A 23,446-nucleotide genomic window follows, 5' to 3' on the forward strand; every position below is an offset into this window, starting at 1 on the left:
TTCCACATCTTTCTGATTTTTCTTATTTTCATTATTTTAATATTAATAATATTTATTTTTTAACACCCCCTGAAACCGACCGTGGATATCAAATACAATATATCTATCATACGACGAGTCGACGACTCGGCCTCTGTTTCGTCGCTAGCAAACGTGCTTGGATCCAAAGCCACTCGTTTTATCTTGTTCTCTTCTTAATCTTTTAACATATAATAAATATAGTCGCAAACAGGAAACAGCAGAACTGGTGGGGAGCATAGCTGCATAGGAGACCAAAGTTCCCTTTGATCGAGCTCCATCCTGTCCCTTCTCCTTATCTTTTGCAGTACTCGTAATGGCTTCATGGTCTTCTTTAGTGGCGACACTTCCTCATACATGCTCATCGAGATTCAGAGATGATTCATCCTTTTCTTCTTCGAGGGCTCGTTTAGACCTCTTCATACCACGTATTCCTACTGTCAAATGCAGAAATGCACACCAATTCGATTCGAAAAGTCTGCCGGTCTCTCGCAGACAGAGGTAAGTTCGGCGTGGTTGAACCCTTGGCAATTAAAGATGTTAGAATTGGATTATAGTTCTCTTGTTTCGAGCTTATCTATGCATGAATCCGATTTTTCCTGTCATGGGCATTCGGGATTTAGGATGTTTATCAGTTTATGCGTTAATAATTAATCAACAATCATAGTAACCAGAGCTGTTTGTTTCAGACATGAATAAAGCTGTTGAAACGGGCAGCTCTTGAAATCCAATTTTCATTCCCCCCCCACCCCCCCCCCCCCCCCCCCAAAAAAAAAAAAAAATAATAATAATAAATAAATAAAAAAAGAAAAAAACAAATCCCAACTTCCATAAACATTCACAAAACTAGACCAACCGTGTGTATTGCTTTGGCAATATTACATGTTCGTTATTTTTCGCGAATGCCTTTCTTTCTCCTGTTCCAATGTTAGATTCTGGTATCTGCACTCTTTTCTATTTTTCGTTGTTCAGGTTTGCTTAAGATTAGAAGAAATATGAACTCCACCATATTCGTGGATTTATTTTTACTAAATATTGATGAATACCTATTTGTTTGGTTCCAAACAAGTGGAGTAGTTTTTTTAATTCTTGCTTTTTAAACAATCCAGAGGAACTGCAAAAGAGATTGAAGCTTGCATCCAGATGATTGGCAAATACCACTGATGAAATGAAAATTCTATAAAACGGTTATAAGGTCAGCTATTGGCTACATGTCTAAAAAATGAATATGGCAGAAAATGCATATATTGTGATGGATTAATGGAAAAACTAGAGAGAAGAGGGTCAGAAATGAAGTCATTCGAAGGAATAGGAGTAGCTCCAATACGTGATAGAATGAGAGAAAGTAGATCAAGATGGTTTGTTCACGTGCATAGGAGACCATTGACAACACCAGTAAGAATAAGTGATCTGTTGCAAGTTGAAGGGGCTAGAAGGGCTAGGGGTAGACCAAAAAGGATCTAGGTTCCAGAGGACTTAAAAGTTTGGCTTGAAAGGAGTTTTGATCTGGAAGAAGTTAAGGAAACAATCTTCTCTATGGATAGAACTGAAGTACCAGGACTAGATGGGTTTACAATGGCTTTCTATCAAGACTGTTGGGACATATTAAAACAGGATCTTCAGAAGGTTTTTAATGAATTCTTTGAGAGGGAGGGGGTGATAAATCCGAGGATGAACTCTACTTTTATAGATGTGGTTCCAAAGGAGGGTGCTAATCACCCAAAGGAGTTCAGACCAATTAGCTTGGTAAATAGCTTAACAAAATCATTGCTAAGGTGCTTTCGAGAAGGTTGAGAGTTGTGCTCCCTTACATCACTTCACAAAATCAATGATCTTTTGTAAGAGATAGGCAAATAACCATAGTTTTCAAGGCGCCAAGGCGAAGCTAGGCAACAGGGAGGCGCCTTGTCGCCTAGTCGCCTAGGCGATGGATTTTTTTTTTTTTTTAAGTAAAACCATATATCCTAGGGTAGTTCCCTAGGTTCCATAACCATCTTTCCTTAATAATTATTCATAATTTTCATAAGACAAGTATAAATTTCATGTTTAAGTCTAGAAAATCAACATGTTATGAGAAGAAAAAGAACAAAGGAAAGAAAACTCAAAAAATATAGGGGCTGAACCCCTACTTTTGTTATAGGAAAGAAGAAAAGAAAAGGTGGAAGAAGAAGAAGAAAATGTGGAAGAAGAAAATGTATTGATTAGATAAAATTTTAAGTTCTTCCCTTGCTTATTGGTTCATGTTTTGAAAATTTTGAGGGTTCAATCAAGGATCGAAATTTCGATACGATACGCCCCTATTGGGTGTATTATATTGTATCTTTGGGGTCCCGATACCTGTTTACAGGTGTTTTCGGGGACCCATTTTTTTAAATAATATATATATATTTAAAAATGAAATTGAAAACCAAATAAATAAAAAAATAGGGGGATTATCGTTATAAGTACCGATACACCTCTGCCAATACACAAAGGTGTATCGATACTTTGAACCATGGGTTCAATATAGCAGCTAGCAATGTTTGCGTTGATTAAACCCTAACAAAATAAGAAAATAATAAAAAGAAATTAGTATATAAACACATAAAATGAATATTCTAGTTTAATAATGTCTATTTTATAATTATAATGTCAAAAAGTAAAAAATATAAAAGTATTTTATAACCTAGTGCACAAAACTGCTTGGCGACTGGACGAGGCGAGCCTCCAAGGTTGCCTTATCGCCTAGGCGTCGCCTTGACAACTATGCAAATAACTAACTGATCAGATTTTAATTGCCAGTGAGAATGTGGAGGACTTGAGAAGGAGTGGGAGGAAAGGTTTGGTGTGTAAGCTTGACTTGGAAAAGGCTTGTGATTTGGTGGACTGGTCTTTCTTGCTGCGGGTGATGGATAGCTTTGGATTTGGGCCAAAGTGGTGCAAGTGGATTCAGGGTTGTTTAGAGACTTGCCATTACTCTATTTTGATTAATGGGGTAGTGGTAGATCACTTCCCTGCAGTAAGAGGGATTAGACAAAGGGACCCCCTTTCTCCCTTCTTGTTCACCTTAATTGCTGAGGTCTTGGATAAATTGATAGCAAGGGTAGACTCTAGAAACCTGGTGAGAGGGCCAAGGGTGGGTAGAGATAGGGTTCCACACATCCATTTACAATTTTCTGATGATACTATACTGTTCTGTGAGGGTGAGGAGATTAGCTGGGTAAGGAACTTGAAGCTGGTGATTCAACTCTTTGAAAAAATGTCAAACCAATAATTTTGATAGAGTTATGTGGTGGGGGTCAAACCTAAAAAGTTCTCATGCAGCCGGCTGGACAAGGCCTACATGAGAACCCTAATCAATCTTGAACCTGGCTCTGATACCAACTTGACAGAAACCACAGATAATCTGATTTCTTTTTTAAATAAGAAAACAACAGAAAACGAGAAACAAGAAAGAAGAAGAGAAGAATAAAGAATGAGAAAAGGGGTGCAGGTTGTAATGTTCTGCTGTCCCAACTGATTGCTATTTATATAAAAAAAACCGGCACAGCTAGATAATGTCAGAAAAATAACATCAATAATAGATAAACAAATGGGACCACAAAATCCATTTATAAGAGCAAAAATATTTGCTGAAATCTCTTGGATCTCATTCAGGAAGTGGGCAAGTCCCCAAGGCCCACCCTCAAGCCTTGAAGCTCAACCAATAAACCAATAGTCTTATTCATGACAATAGTCTTATCAATCAATACTCTTCCTGTAAAATTCTAGTTAATTCAACCATAAAGCAACTCAAGCAAATATAGTGAAAAGGAGAAAACTCAAGTCAAACTCAACAAAGCCTTTAATCCCAAATATATGGGGTTGGCTACATGAATCTTGTTTTCCCTTTAGGTTCTTTCAAGGGCCACACCTTTCTCCCTAATAATTGAATACAGGTTCAATTGATCCAAATTGATTCTTGGTTTTTCTAGTTGGGGTTCATCTAATGAACCAGCTGTGGACCCAAAGACAGTCTTTTACATGTTAGTGCAAAGTGTTAGAATGCATGCATGGGTGCATGTGCTCTTCTGTATCTTTTTGTAAGATGTGTAGTAGACTGGTGATCAACAATTAATTTTGTACCTTTTTGTGGATCTAAGGTGTCTATATGGTGGAGGAAATGGAAGATCAGGAACTCATGAGAGAAGGAATGCCATGTGGAAGCAATATGTTTCCATTCTTGATGAACGAGTCTCTATGATACCTTCACAGGAACAGCAGAGGTGCATTTCTTGTTTCCAAAATCACCGCAGATATCAGCCCAGTGGTAAAAGATACATATCAAGAATCTTCCTTGACAAATCAGTATTTCCATTGTCAAATAAATCACTTGGAAACATCTCTGTAAGTAAGCTACTCTAAGTTTTTTATTGTTCGAATGACTTGTCCAAAAAGGAGAAAAAAAAAATACTAGATGATTTTGTGATATATATTGGTTCAGTGTGGGGACATTTTGTTCAGTTTAAAATTCTTCTCTAAACATATTAATCTTCTTTGTCCAATTATCTTTTGGTAAAATATTAAATCCTAGGATTACTATGGAAATGTGTTAGTTGCAAGAATCTTTTCTTAAATCAGTAGAGATATAATTCATGTTATAGATTTATTTTGATATGGGAATAGGAATGTTGTTTTAGAGTTGCAGTAGCGTACATAAGTTACATAATGAGTGTTTATAGTTTTCATCTCTTTTAACACATTAAGTATAAAGGGAAAAATCACACAGTTTTCATTAAGTTAGATGACTTATTTATAGTTACACTGGTATAACAAACTTGTACACATTGCCAAGTGGCCAGATAAGATTTGAGAACATTCGGTTGTTGGTTAACTAACTAAAATTCTAACACCTCCCTCAAGTTGGAGCATTTGTGAGACCCAACTTGGGAATGAGGTAGTGAAAGTGGTCAGAGATGACTTCTTTGGTGAAAAAAAATCAACGGGTTGAGAATTACTGGGTTATGTGAGAAGTAACAAGGTTGCTATGCTGAATGTGATCACACACAGTCAATTTCGATGTGTTTCATGCATTTGTGTTAAACAGGACTAGCTACAATGTGTAACGTGGCCTTGCTGTCACAGTGGGGATGCATGGGAGAAGAAAGTTGAGTGTTGAGATTAGATAAAGCATGTTTGAGCCATAACAACTCAGCAGCTGGAAGGGTGACATCAACTTGTGGATCCAAAGTCGGCGAGCCAGTGTTAGAGCAAGGACCAATAGGTCCATAGGACTCCCCAGTAAGTGAACCATCAATTGGTGGGATTGAAACAAGGGTGCCAATGTTAGATTGAGTAGGTGATTGGCATATGGTGGGCTGAGGTATGATGGGCTGCAAAATTATGGGCTGAGAAGTGGTAAGTGTAGGTTCAGGAACTGTGGGTTGAGCTGCTGCGAATCTAGGACAAGCTGTGGTAGGTGTAGGTTCTGGAACATTGGGTTGAGCTGCTGTGGGCCTAGGACAAGCTGTGGTAGGTGTAGGTTCAGGATAAGCTTTGGGTTGAGCTTCTGTGGGCCTAGGATAGGCCACATTGTTGATAGGAAGAGGTGGCAAGGGGACAACAGTGGTAGATGACTGTAATGGGCTAATGACTCAGGCAACTGTGATGGCAGAGCTGTGGTATGACATGGGAACTCATGCTCGTAAAAGGTGATGTCTCTGGACGTCAAGATATGTTGAGGTGCAAGGTCAAAAACTTGGTACCTTTTTTGGCTGTGAGGGTAGCCCACAAAAAGGCAGCATAAAGCTCTCTAGTAGCAAATTTATCCAATGGTTGTGGGTGCACTAGTGCATAGCAAAGGCATCTGAAAACATGTAAATGGTTGTAGGCAGGCTTCTTGTGAGAGAGAAGCTCATAGAGGGATTTACCAGATAGTAAAGGAGTTGGCAAGAAGTTAATAAGATAAGTTGTTGTTAGGAGACACTCTCCCCAAATGATATAAAGAAGGGAGGATTGGAACCGCAATCCACAGACTACTTCTGGCAAGTGGCAATGCTTCCTTTCAGCAACGCCGTTCTGCTGGGGGTATCAACATAAGATGTTTGATGTAGACTCCCTTTAGAAGCAAAGAAACATCGTACTGATCCTGATGAGAACTCAGAACCATTGTTTGAGTATACCTGCTTTACTTGACAATTAAATTGCTGATTTACCATTGCACTAAAAGCCATTGGAAAGTCACTTGTCGTTGATTTATTTTTAAGTAAGAAAGTCCATGTACATTGCGTATAATCATCTACTACAATAAGGAAGTAACAGACACCAGAATGTGACGAGGTTTTGTAACCACCCCAAATGTCATAGTGAATGAGAGAAAATACAGAAGAGCTGTGTAGTGCTGAAGGAAATGGAAACCTGGTTTGCTTGGCCTGGTGACAGGTGTCATAGCAAGAATTGAGCATGGAAGTAGATATGCGTGGTATGAGTGTCATGCAGTGTTGGGAGACATGGTCAAGGCCCTATGCCAGAGGTTAGGATTAGTAGTGGACATAGTTTTCAAGGCGCCAAGGTGAGGCTAGGCGACAGGGGGGCACCTTGTCGCCTAGTTGCCTAGGCGGGTGCCTAGGCGATGGATTTTTTTTTTTTTTTTTTTTATGTAAAACCATATATATATATATATCCTAGGGTAGTTCCCTAGGTTCCATAACCATCTTTCCTTAATAATTATTCATAATTTTCATAAGAGAAGTATAAATTTCATGTTTAAGTCTAGAAAATCAACATTTATGAGAAGAAAAAGAACAAAGGAAAGAAAATTCAAAAAAATATAGGAGCTGAACCCCTACTTTTGTTATAGGAAAGAAGAAAAGAAAAGGTGGAAGAAGAAGAAGATATGGAAGAAGAAAATGTGTTGATTAGACAAAATTTTAAGTTCTTCCCTTGCTTATTGGTTCAAGTTTTGAAATTTTTGAGGGTTCAATCAAGGATCAAAATTTCGATACGATACACCCGTATTGGGTGTATTGTATTGTATCTTTGGGGTCCCGATACCTGTTTACAGGTGTTTTTGGGGACCAATTTTTTTAAATAATATATATATATATATATATATTTAAAGATGAAATTGAAAACCAAAGAAATATAAAAAATAGGGGGAGTATTGTTATAAGTATCGATACACCTCTGCCAATACACAGGTGTATTGATACTTTGAACCATGGGTTCAACACAGCAGTTAGCAATGTTTGCGTTGATTAAACCCCAACAAAATAAGAAAATAATAAAAAGAAATTAGTATATAAACACATAAGATGAATATTCTAGTTCAATAATGTCTATTTTATAATTATAATGTCAAAAAATAAAAAATATATAAGTACTTTATAACCCAGTGCACAGAATTGCTTAGCGACTGGGCGAGGCGAGCCTCTGAGGGTGCCTTGTTGCCTAGGCGTCACCTTGACAACTATGGTAGTGGAGTGAACTTAATTGGTGGAGGAGGTGGGATGGAAAGTGAGGTAGTAAAGTCCATCATGAAGTTTACCTGTGTGCCAATCACCATCTTGGAGCGAAAGCCCTTAAGTATGCGAAATGAAGGGAAGAAAATAGCCACACAATGCGACTGTTGAGTGATTTTACTAACAGGCAATAAATTGCAATTGAAGGCAAGAATGTGCAAAGCATTATAGATAGTGTAGTTTCCTAGTTGTAATGAACCATGATGTGTAATGGGAAGAGAGACCATTGGGTAAGTTGATTTGTTTAGATCCATGCAAGGTGTGCAATCGTGTAAAGAAGACAGAAGATAACATGTGAATAGAGGTGCCACTATCCACTATCTAGTTGAAAATGTTAATGGCCTTACTAGAGGAGTTGGTAATGGTGAAATCTTGGGAATCGTTGTTTAAAAAGACAGGAGTTGAGTGCATGGTTCAAAGTATCGATACACCCCCGTGTATCGGCAGAGGCTATTGGTACTAAAAACTGTTATGTTTGTGCCTTGAATTCTTTGTGGCGACCCGCTTCATGAATTTGCTTCGAATTAATTTGAGAAAAACCCAAAGGCAAAATTTCATAGTGGTTTGTGGTGGAAGCATAGGGCTTGGGCCGTGACAGATCACCATTGGGGGGTGCGGGGGCGCAGCCCCCGCGGTGGTAGGGACCCAATCCATAATCATCTTATAAGTCCGAACCAAATACGGAGAGTTATGTATTTCAGGGGTTTTCTCTCTTGTACCCAGAGCCTTAGTCTTGTGAGAGACGAGTGAGACATTGGGTGTATTTGGGGCTTATGGTTTTTCTGTGAGGGCACAACTCTGTATTTCTTCTCCAATGATACGATACTATACACCCAATATGGGGCGTATCTTATTGAAATTTTGATCCTTGGTTGAGTGTATTGTTGAATGGTGAGGCCCATGACTAGAGAATTGAGCTCATCAGGGTTGGTAGGCTGATCAAGCTAATAGGAACCAACTGAAGCAGCATACAAGACGGATCAGTCTTTTGATGCACTCTTATCAGAACGGTGCCGATTCTTGTCCCAGTTGGTTGGATGTTAACTCAGCACTGATCTTTGGGATGTCCGGTGCATTTGCAATGATAACAACACAATCTTGGATGTGATGTCAATGATGTTGTCCCAATCGTTGGATGAGGTGGTGGCCAGTAAGCAGCGTTAGCAATAATAGACAAAGTGATTGGCTGGATAGCCAGCTAACTCAGCAACAATCTTTGGAATGTCTGGTGCATTTGCAATGATCAAAACACAATCTTGGATGTGATGCCAATGAGGTTGTTCCATTTGTTGGACGAGGTGGTGGTCAGTAAGCAGCATTAGCAATGATAGACAAAGCGATTGCCTTTAGTACATAGTGATCAGAGAGAGTTCATTTACTGGTGACGTTCCTCTTGAACAATTAGGGAGTAGGCTTTGTTGAGGAATGGATAGGGGTCAAACCCAAGAATGTTTGAGTGAAATGACATTATAAGACTGATTTAATCCCATGAGAAATTGATGAAGTTTTTCTCACTCTTATTTAGCCATAAAGATCTTCTCTGTTCCACAGGTGCAGTCAAGGAATGTGACCAATGCACCAAGTTTGTCCCATAGTGTTTTGAGCATAGTGAAATATGAGGCTACGGTCTGATCACCTTGCTGAAGAAGAACTAAGTCATGTTTAAGCTAATGTACGCGAGGAATGTTACCCTGTGAAAATTTCTCTTCAATCTCCTTCCAGATCTCGGCAACCAAGTCAATGAATGCCAGACTGTTGTATAGCTCCCTAGACAATGCATTGAAGATCCATGTAACTACCACAGAGTTGCATTTAATCAAAGCACTCTCTTCCAGTGCAGAATGCGCTGGGTGAGGCAATGATCCATCCACTCTCTTTCATAACATGCTGCCACATTGGGAGATTTTTTTTTGGTGAGTGGGCAAGACACAAGCATGGCTCCTTGACTATCTGATAAATGCAAAAAATATGGCGAGCTCACATCAAATTCCAACGCCATTACAAGCTTTCAATTGAACAAAGAGCAAGAAACAAGAAGGATTATTGAGAAATGCAAACAGAGTCGCTGGACAAGAAAAAGAATCGCTAGACAAGAGTTAAGTCTTTTCCAAATGAGAATGTGGAGGAAAGATTTGCTGAACAGAGTTGCCAGAGAAAAAAAGTGATGAGGCAGATAATGGTAACAGACACAATGCATGGAGAAAAAGGCATGCAACTTTCATTAGATTAGATGACTTATTTATAGTAACACTGGTATAACAAACTTGTACATATGGTGACCAGCTAAGATTTGAGAACATTCAGTTGTTGGTTAACTAACTAATATTCTAACAAGCTCACACGAGCTGCCAACTTATCATAAAGTCTTTACAGTTAATTCTCAGGACAAGGAGTACCCCGAGTAGTTAACAATTCTTGGAGCCTATCTGAATGAGTAGTTCAGGCTGCGGTCTGTTGCTCTTTCTTCTCTGACTAGAGACTTGTATCCAAGGCTCTACCCTTAGGGAATTACCTTGCCCCAGAGGCCTCTAAGTTTAATTGCGCTCCATTCTTCAAGAATCTCCTCTCCTTTGATGGAAAAACCTGCTACATTCCGCTGGCCCCTCAATAAATCATTAATTAACATCCTTAAGGGATGCCAATTAACTGGCACCTGTAAGGGTCGTCACTACCTTGGCCTTAGTAGAACCAGTATCACAATCACCATTAGCCTATAGTTTAGTTTCAGAAAGAAAGCTCTATCTTGAAACAGAAGTGGCTTTGTGTTAAATCAATTGCAAATAAAGTTGTCAATGATGAACTCTTGTGTTTTTTTTCAAGTACATGTTATGCCATTATTTGTTGACAGATTTCTATTGTATTCTTTTCTTGGTTTGGTGTGTTCTTTTAACAAAATTGTGAAAATGCACAATATAATACCAGTGGTATATTTAATTGTTAATTTTGAAGGATGTCCAGTAGAGATCCATTGGCTCATTTCCTCCTGGCTGTTTTCTAAATGTTAGTTTTAGCAAGATCATTGAGTGAATTCTAATGGAACCATTCTCTTGTCTACTGCTGTTATAGATCTTGGTGTATTAGAATCAATTCTATTTGATTGACTGTAGTGGGAATGTTCTCTAGGTCAAGCCAGCTTATGTTCCCTGTGCAACTGTGGGTCCAGATGAGCCTCATGTAGCAGGTACAGCCTGGCCAGATGCTCTTCTAGAGAAACAAGGTCCGGATTTCTTGGATCCTGAAACTGGACGGTCAGAGTTCGAAGGATTTTTAAACTCTCAACTTCCATCTCACCCCAAGTTGTACAGAGGACAGTTGAAAAATGGACTGCGCTATCTTATTCTACCAAATAAAATTCCAGCAGATAGGTATGGTTCTTTTCTAATTATGCCTAGGTGAAACTACTATTTATTTTTTATTTTTTGGATTTGCAATAATAAGAAATAATTAGTAATAGGAAAAAAGGAGTACAAAAATCATCGATTCTTTTCCCATAGAGTAGAAAGAGAGCAAAGAGGGCTTCCCTTTTACAAGGTTGCAGACATGGTTTAAAATGTTTGAGTATTTCCTACTATTTCTGTGAAATATTTCCATTTATGTGGGTGTTGGCACATATTATTGTTACATATTCCCTAGTACTTTAAAGTCTTTTATATTGTTTTAATCATTATAGATGATTTTTCCTTGCCATTTTTCTTTATGAAGTTGTTTTAATTATACTGTTAATAAAAATAATATTTTAAATTCTTATGTTATGAAAGGATATAATAGCATAAGAAGCATGTTCCTATTGTAAATCATATTTTCTTTTTTATATTAAATGAAACATAACAAAATTTCATGCGTTGCTTTGAAAGGATAATATTCTTTCTTGAACTTTTGTTTTTTAAAGTTGTCTTGCTTTTAAAAGGTGGGCACCTCACCTTGCACCTTGTGCCTTGGGCACAAAAAGCCTCTTGTGCTTTTGAAACACTGGCTTAAAGAAGCAAAGGCCTTGTGCTTTCAGCATAAATGCTCATTCAGGTGGAAACCAAGATTAACAAATAATTTTCTTGATGCTTTAGCAAGAGATGGGTAACAAGGAAAAACCTTTTATAGTGGGCACTAGGCCCAGGGGCTAACTTGGAAGTAATATGTTTTGGATTTTGAAGAGACGAGGCGTCAGCCTTTGGCCGTTGTACTTGTTTCTTCAAATTTCTCTAAATCGAGGGGCAAAATCCATCCCACTATAACCATTCTGAGGGGGGCTTGGTCTGATATAGGAGGATGGCACAATCTTCTTACTTAAATCTAAAATTGGGTACATAGGCTAAAATGAAATAAAAATATATCTGAGACTTGAACCCATGACTCTTAGTAGAATGTTGATTGCTGTTGGGGATAAACAACAATTTAAAATCTGTGCAAATTTGGACTGATCAATTTCAGAATCTTTATGTGATGGAGATATTAATATTTTTTAGTTTTTTAGCTATATTTTCTAGTTTTAGGTGTCTTAAGAATAGGGTTCTAATTTTTCTAGAAATTTGCTGTTATTTGCAAAACTACTATTTATGGTAACACTGAGCTTACTATTTATGGTAAATCTTGTAATTATTATTGTTAGCGTAGGGGTATTTTTGTCTTTATACCTTGATTGATGTTGCTGATCTGTAATGTTGTGTTGAAACATGTGCTCTTAACTTAAGTAAGGGCACATAGGTCTTTTCAGTTATGTTTTAATAATAATATAAATACTTACTGGCCGACTGGGAGAAGTCAAGTTGACTCTTTCAGTTCGAACCAGAATTCTCTATTCTCTCTTTCTCCCTTTCTCTCTTTCTCTATCACTTTTTCTTCTTCTACATAACTGAACTCAGTCAGGCCGAACTCTAAGGCAGACCTGAATTATAACATGGTATCAGAGCTAGGTTAAATCTGCCTAGATTTCTGCTTGCCTAGGGTTCATTCTCTGCGCACCCTATCTAGGGTTTTCCTCCTTTTTTTTCTGTGTTCGATTGGAGATAAGGGAAAGGGCTGAAAAGGAGTGATCGCCCTCTTCCCTTGGGGGTCTCTATGCCTCCAGTCAGGTCGTATGTGGTCGGTTGCTGTGATTTCTGAGATCGCCCTCTCCTAGTAGAGGAAGAATAGAGGGCCGAACTGTGTGTGGCTGTTGTGTGTGAAGCGGCTGTTGTGTGTGGACTGCTCTCCTGCTCGCATGGGTGTTACTTCAGCGATAAGGTAAGAGATTTCAGTGCATGATATCTGTTATGGATTAAATAGGAGGTGTGTTTCAGACCATTTGCTAGGGTTTCGGCCAGTAAGTGCTAGGGTTTATGCTGGTTTCTTTGTGCATTTTGAAGGAAGTGATCATATAATGGTGAGATTTCAGGTAGTTGTAGGAGTAGGGTTTGTGGTGTGAGCACACTTTTCAGCAAACAACAAGTGCTGAAATCAGTGTGACAGGTGTGATTTAGGGTTTGTGGTATAAAGAGCACACATTCCAGCAACAATTAGTGCTGCAATCAGTGTGATAGGTGTGACCTAGTGGTGTGTAGTGTGCTGATCTCAGTGATGACAGAATTCAACAAGTGTGCAGAATTGGTGATAACATAATGGGAGACAATAATGATTATAAACCTAGTGTGATGGTGCCTACAGACTACCTGAATGTTCAGATGACATCCATTAAGTTAAATGGAGAGAATTATGTGCCTTGGGCTAAATCCGTTGAAGTCTTTCTGAAGGCAAAGAAGAAGGTAAAACACATCAGAGAGGAGAAACCCTCCTCTGACTTTCACGAGTATGAAGACTGGGAGCAAGAGGACGCTCAGATCATCACATGGTTGTGGAACAATATGGAACCCAGGGTTAGTGTGAACTTCATGTTCTTTGATACTGCCAAAGATGTGTGGGACCATGCGAAGAAATTGTATTCGGGGCAAGACAATACAACCAGAGTTTATCAGCTTTATCAAGAGTACTTTAATCTGCAACAGGGCAATCAGAGTCTTGAGGAGTACTATGCCAACATGAGGAACATACGTAATGAGTTGAATGTCTATCATCCTCTCACTTCTGATGTCAAGATTCAGCAACAACAGAGAGAGCAACTTGATGTGACTAGATTTTTGGTGGGACTAAAGTCTGAATATGAACCAAATACGGGCTCAGATATTAGGGGGATCAGCTCTTCCGTTCCTAGAAGAGGTATTTGCTCGACTTCGGAGGATTTCTATCGGATCTACTGAGAACTCTAATATCTCAGATAGATTTGCCTTTGCTGCATTGAGAGGCCGTGGTGGTAGAGGTGGAGCTCGGGGAGCTCAATCTGGCCGTGGTGTTGGTAGTGGTTCTGCATATGGCCGAAGTGGCAATGGTGGGTCTACTTATAATCGTGGTGGTGGTCGTACTGGGAGCAGAGATTCAGGGGGAGCCCGTGGTAGAGGACGTAGCTCAGGCCCAAGGAAGTGCACTCATTGTGGTATGGATGGACATACCATCAACTATTGTTATGATTTACATGGTCCTCCCTCAACCTGGGCCAATCATGCCGCGACCGGTGACTCAAGTTCCAGCTTTGGACAGGAGAATCATTCATCTGACCAGTTGCCTCCTACATCCACAGATGGTCCCATGAAGGAGATGGTGAGTGTTCTCCGTGATGAATATGAGAGGTTTATCCAATCACAGCAGAACACGGCGACTTTTGCTCACTCAGGTATGGCTTGTCTGGCATTTACACCAAATCCCTGGATCATTGACTCTGGAGCCTCCGATCACATGACTGGAACTCCAGGTGTGTTTTCCTCCTTATCTCATTGCTCAACATCACAATCTGTCACCCTTGCTAATGGTTCCACATCCTCAATTTGTGGTGTTGGTAATATTGACCTAGATTCTGTATCCCTCTCATCAGTTCTGTATGTTCCTAAATTGCCTTTTAATCTTATGTCTGTTAGTAAGCTGACCAAATCACTTAACTGCTCCATTACCTTTTATATCCTTCTATGTGTGTCTTTCAGGATCTCAAGACGGGGATGAAGATTGGTGGAGGGTATGAAGCAGGTGGACTGTATTATCTTGACAGTGGTGGTGGTAGAACTTCAACAGCTCTCCAGTCATCTCTTTCTCCTCTCCAGTGGCACTGCCGATTTGGTCATCCGTCGCTCAAAGTCTTGAAGTCCTTGGTTCCGTCCTTGAGTCAGCTTTCTATTTTGGATTGTGAGTCGTGTCAGTTTGGGAAACACCATCGTGTTCCCTTTAGTTCTAGGGTTGATAACCGTGTGTCGAGTCCTTTTTCTTTAGTTCATTCAGATGTTTGGGGTCCTTATAAAGTAATGTCATATAATGGATACAGATATTTTGTCATTTTTGTAGATATTTTTCAAGGATGACATGGCTCTATTTAATGAAAGAAAGAAGTGAATTGTTTACCATTTTTCAAAAATTTTATGCTGAAATTCGTAACCAATTTGGTACCCACATCAAAGTTTTTCGTTCTGATAATGGCCGCGAATATTTATCCTCATCATTTCAGGAATACCTGGACCAACATGGCATTATACATCAGACCTTGTGTACCTACACCCCACAACAAAACGGGGTGGCTGAGAGAAAGAATCGCCATCTCCTTGAAACAGCAAGATCCCTAATGCATCACATGCATGTTCCCAAACCTTTTTGGAGTGATGCAGTGCTTACCTCTTGTTTTCTGATTAATCGGATGCTCACGTTCATCCTTGATGGTCAGTCTTCGTTTTAGGTCTTGTTTCCCACTTTGTCTCCGTTCCCTCTTACGCCGAGAGTTTTTGGGTGTGTCTGTTTTGTCCATAATCTGGGTCCCGGGAACGGCAAGTTTGATGCCCGTTCTCTCAAGTGCATCTTCCTTGGCTATTCTCGGACCCAGAAAGGGTATAGGTGTTACCATCTTGGTTCTCGACAGTCCTTTATGTGTGCTGATGTCAGTTTCTTTGAGTCTACTCCATTCTTTTTGGCGTCTGGTGATGCTTCCTCCTCCTCATCACCTCCTCCTCTTCCACTTCCCGTTGTTGATCCTCCTCCCTTTGTTCCAGTCGTGACCAAATCCTTGCCTCTGGTGCCACCGCCTGTTGAACGCCCACCTATCCGTCATGTGTATACACATCGCCCACGTGCACCAGCTACTACTCTTCCAGCTACATCTCCGTCGACGGATCCGGCTCCAGACCCCCACTTAGCATCTGAGATTGATCTACCCATTGCTTTGCGGAAAGGTAAACGTACTTGCACCCTTCATCCCATTTCTAATTATGTTTCTCTTACTCACCTTTCTGCTTCCCATCGCCAGTTTGTTACCTTGTTATCATCAGTTATTGTTCCTAAAGATGTCCAGGAAGCCCTTGCCTCTCCAGGGTGGTGCCGTGCCATGGAAGAAGAACTCTCAGCCCTTCATCATAATCATACTTGGGACCTCACTACTCTTCCTCCTAGGAAGCAAGCTGTTGGTTGTAAGTGGGTTTATACGGTTAAGTATCTGCCTGATGGTAGTGTTGAACGCTTGAAAGCGCGATTAGTTGCAAAAGGGTACTCCCAAACCTATGGCATTGACTACACAGAGACCTTCTCACCGGTTGCTAAGATAGGGTCAGTTCGTGTTGTGATCTCTCTTGCAGCCATGTATGAGTGGCCACTATATTAGTTTGATATCAAGAATGCCTTTTTGCATGGTGACTTACTCGAGGAGGTCTACATGGAGCAACCTCCAGGGTTTGTTGCTCAGGGGGAGGATGGTAAGGTGTGCAGACTAAGGAAGGCTATATATGGGCTTAAACAGTCTCCTCGAGCATGGTTTGGTAGGTTCAGTGAGGTGGTAAAGAAGTTTGACATGAAACAGTGCAAAGTTGACCATTCTGTATTTAGTCATGACTCTCCGGGAGGAAAAATACTGTTGGTAGTGTATGTAGATGATATTGTTATTACTGGGAATGATAACATTGGTATTGACAGGCTGAAGACTTATCTGCAGGATCACTTTCAGACAAAGGATCTGGGTAAACTGAAATACTTCTTGGGGATAGAGGTAGCGAGATCCAAGTATGGGATTAACCTGTGCCAGAGGAAGTATGTGCTTGATTTGCTGGAAGAAACAGGCTTGTTGGGTGCCAAACCAGCTGAAACACCCATGGACACAAATACCAAGCTAAGCAGTGATATGGGTGAAGTGTTTGAAGACCCTGGCAGATACCGACGACTTGTGGGCAAACTGAACTACCTAACCATTACCAGACCAGACATCTCATTTGCTGTTAGTGTGGTAAGCCAGTTCATGCAAAAACCTCTGATTCCTCATTGGAATGCGGTTCTGAGAATTGTGAAGTATCTAAAAGGGGCCCCGGGTCGCGGTCTGATATACAAGAGTGGGGGAAAACTTGAAATAGAAGGGTATTCTGATGCTGATTGGGCCGGTTCTATGTCTGATAGGCGGTCTACTACAGGCTATTGCACGTTTCTGGGAGGTAACTTGGTGACATGGAAAAGTAAGAAGCAGACGGTTGTGGCAAGAAGTAGTGCAGAAGCAGAATATAGGGCTATGGTGCATACCGCTTGTGAATTAGTGTGGCTAAGGAACCTTCTACAGGAAGTAGGGTACAACATTAACACTCCAATGAAGCTCTATTGTGATAATCAGGCTGCAGTTCATATCTCCTCTAATCCAGTGTTTCATGAAAGAACCAAGCACATTGAGGTTGACTGTCACTTTGTGAGGGAGAAGGTGCTGAATGGAGAGCTAGACACTACACATGTTAATACAGGAAATCAATGGGCTGACTTATTTACAAAAGGCTTGAGTCGGGGAAAAGTGGACTACATATGTAACAAGCTGGGATATATACTCACCAGCTTGAGGGGGAGTGTTAGCGTAGGGGTATTTCTGTCTTTATACCTTGATTGATGTTGCTGATCTGTAATGTTGTGTTGAAACATGTGCTCTTAACTTAAGTAAGGGCACATAGGTCTTTTCAGTTATGTTTTAATAATAATATAAATACTTACTGGCCGACTGGGAGAAGTCAAGTTGACTCTTTCAGTTCGAACCAGAATTCTCTATTCTCTCATTCTCCCTTTCTCTCTTTCTCTATCACTTTTTCTTCTTCTACATAACTGAACTCAGTCAGGCTGAACTCTAAGGCAGACCTGAATTATAACAATTATTTATAGTAAAATTGTGATTTACTATTTTTAGTTATTTCTGGTGTCTTTATGTTAAGTTAGTTTTAGTAGGAATGTAAGGTGTTCTTGGAGTTCTTTAGGAGTCAGACTCCTTATATAAGTGTCTCTATGTGTTTGTCTTACTTTAGGCTCCGTTTGTTTACCCGTAAATAAGAGGGGGAAAGTTGGTCAATGGATATCTGTTTCCCATTGACCAACTTTTTTTTTCGAAAATACATCAGACGCCAAGTGTCTAGACCCCCCAAACATATTAATAAATTAAAATTTATTAATTTTATTAATAAGAGGGGGAAAGTTGGTCAATTAATAAATTAAAATTTATTAATTTTAAAATAAAGCAGAGAAGCAAGACATTGTCGAAAATACATCAGACGCCAAGTGTCTAGACCCCCCAAACATATTACAGCTGAGCCCAAAACATACTCTGTCTCTGAACCCCTAAGCTTCGTCTTCAGTCAGGGCAAACTCTGTTCGGGCAGCCTTTACTGCCTTGCATTGAGAATATCTCCATACTTATATGCTTTATTTCATGGGGAGATATTCCCAATGCAAGATTGAGAAAGGCTGTTAGAATGGTGTGGGCATGGATTTGCCTTGACTGAAGCCGGTCTCCTTGCTTAGCTAGACCATCTGCCAGACTGTTGGCCGATCTTCTAACCCAATTAACCTGAATAGACGTGCCCCTAGAGTGCCATTTGAAACGCCTAAGAACATTCCGTAGATACCAAGATACTCCTCCCTTCTTTAGCCATTCAACCACTATTTTGGAGTCATAATTAGTCATTCAATATGGCTTTCTCAACTCCAAAAACAGCTGCCCAAAATTCTGCAGATGCCACATCACCTTGCTCAATTGGACCTGAGAAGAGAACACACATATTTTCTTCTCCATCTCTGATAACTCCTCCAATTCCGGAGGGGCCAGGATTGCCCATGCAACTCCCATCAAAATTCAGCTTCAGCCAGCCACTTGATGGAGGTGACCAGTCCACTGATGCTATCTGTCTTCTAGAAGAGGAAGCAACAATTGCTCCCCAAGATCTGAAGAAATCATTAACCTGAAAGTCTGAAAACAGATCCGACGTTTTAACCCAATGAGCTACCCATGGTTATGATCTCGATCAAGGCTTCCTTATTCCTTTCCTCTCCTTATCCCCAAATATTCTTGAATTTCTTTCCTCCAGACTGTCCAAACCACTGCTGCCCTTGTACACCTCCACATTAGCCTGCCTCTTTTATTTGTACATCTGCAATTGGAAGAGGTAAGAAATCCTTCCAAGCTGACAGGAGGGAGCCATCTACAACCAAAAAGTGAAGCAAACCAATCCCAAATAAAGCCAACAAAGGGGAAGCAGATTAAGAGATGAAGTGCAGTCTCACCATTTAACTTACATAAGCAGCACCAGTTGGGAGACAAACACCAGTTAGGTCTCTTCCTTTGGAGCTTATTGCATGTGTTAATGCAGCTGTGATACACTTCCCAACAGAAAGCACGGACTCTATGAGAAATGGGGGAGCACCAAATTTCCTTAACAGGGAACAAAGGAGAAAGGGAAGAAGAGGAGGCTACAAGTGAATTAAACAATGATATACAAGTGAAGAGCCAAACATGATTTAGAGTCCACATCCTACTATCCCCATCCCCATCCCCAAGAACCACAGAATTCAGCAATGTAAGCAAAGCAAACACACTAGGAATTTCAGATTCTCTAAGGTTTCTAGTGAAGCCCAAGTTCCAGTTCAGCTGAAGAGGGGAGAGAGGGGGACTAATAAATTCTGACATTGGTTTACCTTTGAGATTGGAAAGAGTGTAAAGAGAGGGAAAAGTCTCCTTCAAAGGGGACTCCCCGAGCCAAATATCTTCCCAAAACCTTATCTTTTGACCAGTGATTTAAAAGGTGCGCCTGAGGCACACAAGCGAGGCACATTTTAGGGTATGCACCTTGCCTAGGTCCTAGGTGCAGCCCTTTCAAAAGGCACATGCTTGGTGCGCTTGATGCACCTTACACCTTAGCAGTCAGCCTAGACATGTGCCTTTTGAAAATTTCATGCCTTTTTTGAACCTAGTGGAGCCCTCGGCCCCCTGTATGAAGCTCTGAGAACCCCCTATTTTCTAATGTTCATTCATTCATCCTAATAAAATAACTTCTTAAAAAGCAATTAAAATTATAAAATCATTATTTCTTGTGTGAGAACTAAGAATTTAAGACCCTAACATGGGCTTGTTGGGGCTTGCCTTGAGGGGCGGCACAAAGGCGGCTTGTAGAATCAGGAATGTAATATGTTTTACATTACATTAGATACTTGAAGTAATGCAATTGAGGAAAAAAAGAGATTGCGGATTTTATATGCTTGAAAATGTTTTATATGTTTGATTTTATGTTTAAATTTTCATTTGAATACGCTTTACATGTTATATTTATGTATTTTAATTTTAGATAATAGGTCTTTTAAAGCATTTATTTTAAAATATAAGTTTACATTTTTTATTAGTATTATGTTTAATATTTTTTGATTTTTTGCAATTTTGGCTTTTTTTTTGATTTTTTGACATTTGTTTTTGATTTTTAGCGTTTTTTTTTTGCATTTTTATGCCTTGCTTCAAAAAGGCACGCGCCTTGCGCCTTGTGCCTTAGGTGCAAATTGGCCCCTACGCCTTTTTTGTACCTTGCGCTTTTAAAACACTGCTTCTGACCCAAGACCAAGATACCTGATATGATTGCTTTTAAAATACTTCTTCTGATCCAAGACCAAGATACTTGATATGGCTGAGGAAGTTAGGAAGAGAGTCATGGATGGGTTTCCAAGGTGTAGCCATGGTAGCTCTATGAAGACAACCAACATCCCAATCGTTGTTTGACAGCCCATGCACACTTGCCACCACTTTATGTCAAAGTCTTTGATCCTCTTTCGGAAATATCCATAGCCATTTACTCAACAATGCTTGATTTTTTAATCTCAAGTTTCTAATCCCTAACCCCCATTTGCTTTTAACTTTATTACCTTCTCCTAACTAAGCTAGTAATCTTTATTCCCTTGCCTAGGTTCCCATAAGAAGTCTCTTATAATCTTTTCAATTTTTTTTTCACAACTTGGGGCATCCTGAAAATTGACATATAATAAACAGGAAGGTTAGCTAAGGTGGATTTAATCAAAGTTATTCTCCCACCCAGAGAAATATAATTTCGTTTCTAACCGGCTAATCACTTCTCAAACCTTTCCACCACTGGGCTCCAAAAGTTGAGTGACTTGGGGTTGTCACCTAGAGGTAATCCTAATTATTTGAATGGTCACTACCCTCTCTCACACCCCAAGGAATCAACCATATCTCCCAACACATCCTCATGAATATTAATGCCTACCAATAAACTCTTATTCCAATTAACCTTCAGGTTGGATACCCTCTCAAAGAGATTTACTAGCAGCTTCAAAATTTCCACCCCATAGCAGATTTACTGACATCAACAAATTGCAAGTGCATGACCAAAATTCTATCCCTCCCAACTGAGCATCCTTTAATCAACTGCAATCTATTGTCTCTTGAGATCAATTTGCTCAGAACCTCAACTACCATGGTGAAAAGGAAAGGTGATAGTGGGTCACCTTGCCTAAGACCTCTAGTGTTAGACAGTTACGCCCTTAGCTCCAATCAGATTGATGTACTTATTGACATTTATTGTAAATGAATAAAGTGCATAATTGATTCATGTTATTTTGGTGTGTTTTTGTGTAATACCCTTAAACTGGACACTTATGAGACTTGTGTTAGTTTAGAATCTTCATAGCCGTTGGATAGATCTGGGGAGATTTATCCTGTCAAGGCTGACACTGATGTGCCGCCAAGTGGGTTGGGGTGGCTTGTCTCAACTGCCAGGGTGAGACCTGAGGTACATGCAGTGTGGGTTTTCTTGAAACCCTGAACCGGACCAAATTCTAGTATTGCCCTGGACTTTGGAGACAGATAGGCAAAATTGGAATGTTACACTTGACCCCTAGACTCGATTATGGTACTGCATTAGGTGTCGGATTGGACTGTCTTTGATATGCCAATCAGTGAGATCCTTGACTGAGTCAAAACCTGGGTATGTTGGGGCAGTCCGAGAATTCACCTGAGTGGGTGATCATAGTGATAGGATCAGCCCCTTTGTCGGACAAAGTGAATGATTGGGGAATGCACTCTCTCTGATGGATACCTAAACCACCGTCAGTTGATTTCAAAATGTCGAGATTTGTTTTGCAAAATATATTTATATAGGGATATACATATATATTATGGTTTCACAAAATGTTTGCAAAATGTTTTAATTCTCGGGATCCATGTGAGTAGAGAGTGCAACACTGTACCTTGCAGCTGAGGGAGAGGTCCTCTCTTGTCGGGCAGTGTTTGATCATTAACGACTGAGAGGTTAAGTGTAAGACCATTGAGGGTTATACCTAATAGGCTAATCTTGCATCTGCCCACAGTCCTTGGGCCTTCATAAGTTGGCTGGACCCAAGGGCTATTTAGTGTAAACGTTGGGCCCATTAAGAGCCCATATTGATGGACTCAGGGGTTCACTGTGTTCTGCAGTGAATTTGGCCAGGCCTTGTAACAAAGGCTGGGCTGAACCCATGTGGCTGATGTGTAGATCAATGCTAGGGTCCCACGCCATACAAAGAGAGCCAAGCTAGCTAGCATTTAAAGGGAAAGTGAGCTATGTGACTAAATGGGCCTAAAGCCCATTTTGAACTGTGCTTAAGTGAGTTAATTAAAAAGGAGCGAATTCTGGTTTATATTCTGATTAGGATTAGCTAAAGGATAAGATAAGTCTTATCCATTTAAGAGTCCAGATCCAAATATCAGATTTGGATCAAGAAACTCTTTCCTAATTGGATTAGGAAGCTAATCCAAAGAAGGCTATAAATAGGGGGCGAATTCACCAGTTTCATACACTCAACAATCTGTAGAATTCTCCTCCAGTTCTTGCCACCCCTATCCAGTTCGATTTCCACCTTTGGATCTGATCAAGAATAGTTCTTGATATTGTTTCTTGCTAGAAGAAGGGTTCTTGTTGAAGAACCACTTTGCTGATCCTGCCTCACCATAAGCTGTGTCATTTTCAGTGGAGGCGGGTTTTGGTCACCTCTTTGGGCGTGAACACCTATGTTGGGAGTTACTGTTATTCCGTATTAGGTATATCCCTACTTGGTTCCTTTTGGTTTTAGATCTGGTTCGGCTTATTTCAGGAACGAACCTTGAAAATGCAGTTTTCTAAATTAGGGAATAGGATTCCCGGAAGGGAGAAAGAAAATTTTTGAAATTTCGCCCAACCTCCTTGCAAGGTTCGCCCATCCATATGATGAATCTCCCTTTCCTTCATCTAGTACCTTCAAAAAAATTGACCACTGAACCATTAACAAGTATTGAATAATGACTTAATTGCAAGCATCCTTTGACCCATTTACACTACAACTCCCTAAAACCACAAATTCTCAAAATGTTAATTACCAATCCACAAGATCTTAGGCTTTCTCCAAGTCTAACTTAACCACAATTCCCATTGACCAGCTTTACAATGTTCTTTTTGCATTAAGTACTAGGCCCTACGGTAAAGGGAGATTCATTTACCTGGGTAAAACTTACCCATCTCACAGGTGGGTAAGTAACTTTCTTGCCTAGGGGAAAAGATTATAAAACATGATGGAACAAGTTTACCATTTTTAACATTGGCTTTTTATGGGTAAAGAGGTCATTATATTACTTACCTGGGAATCAATAGAAC

At 40.0% G+C, this 23,446-nt stretch overlaps 1 protein-coding gene across 3 annotated transcripts in view; it reads left to right on the forward strand.

The window, feature by feature from the left end:
- Window positions 1-214: 214 nt before the first annotated feature.
- The window catches only part of SPP (Insulinase (Peptidase family M16) family protein), a 105,284-nt gene continuing 82,052 nt past the window's right edge, over window positions 215-23,446 (forward strand). For all 3 annotated transcript variants that reach the window (XM_010272345.3, XM_010272346.3, XM_010272347.3), the window contains exons 1-3: window positions 215-519; window positions 4,140-4,383; window positions 10,620-10,861. In XM_010272345.3, the coding sequence (XP_010270647.1) occupies window positions 335-519; window positions 4,140-4,383; window positions 10,620-10,861 (671 nt within the window). In that variant the 5' untranslated portion in view covers window positions 215-334. The remainder of the gene's footprint in view (window positions 520-4,139; window positions 4,384-10,619; window positions 10,862-23,446) is intronic.

This window comes from Nelumbo nucifera, chromosome 6, assembly GCF_055504915.1.
Source record: "Nelumbo nucifera cultivar China Antique chromosome 6, China Antique-T2T, whole genome shotgun sequence".
NCBI classification, from domain to species: Eukaryota; Viridiplantae; Streptophyta; class Magnoliopsida; order Proteales; family Nelumbonaceae; genus Nelumbo; species Nelumbo nucifera.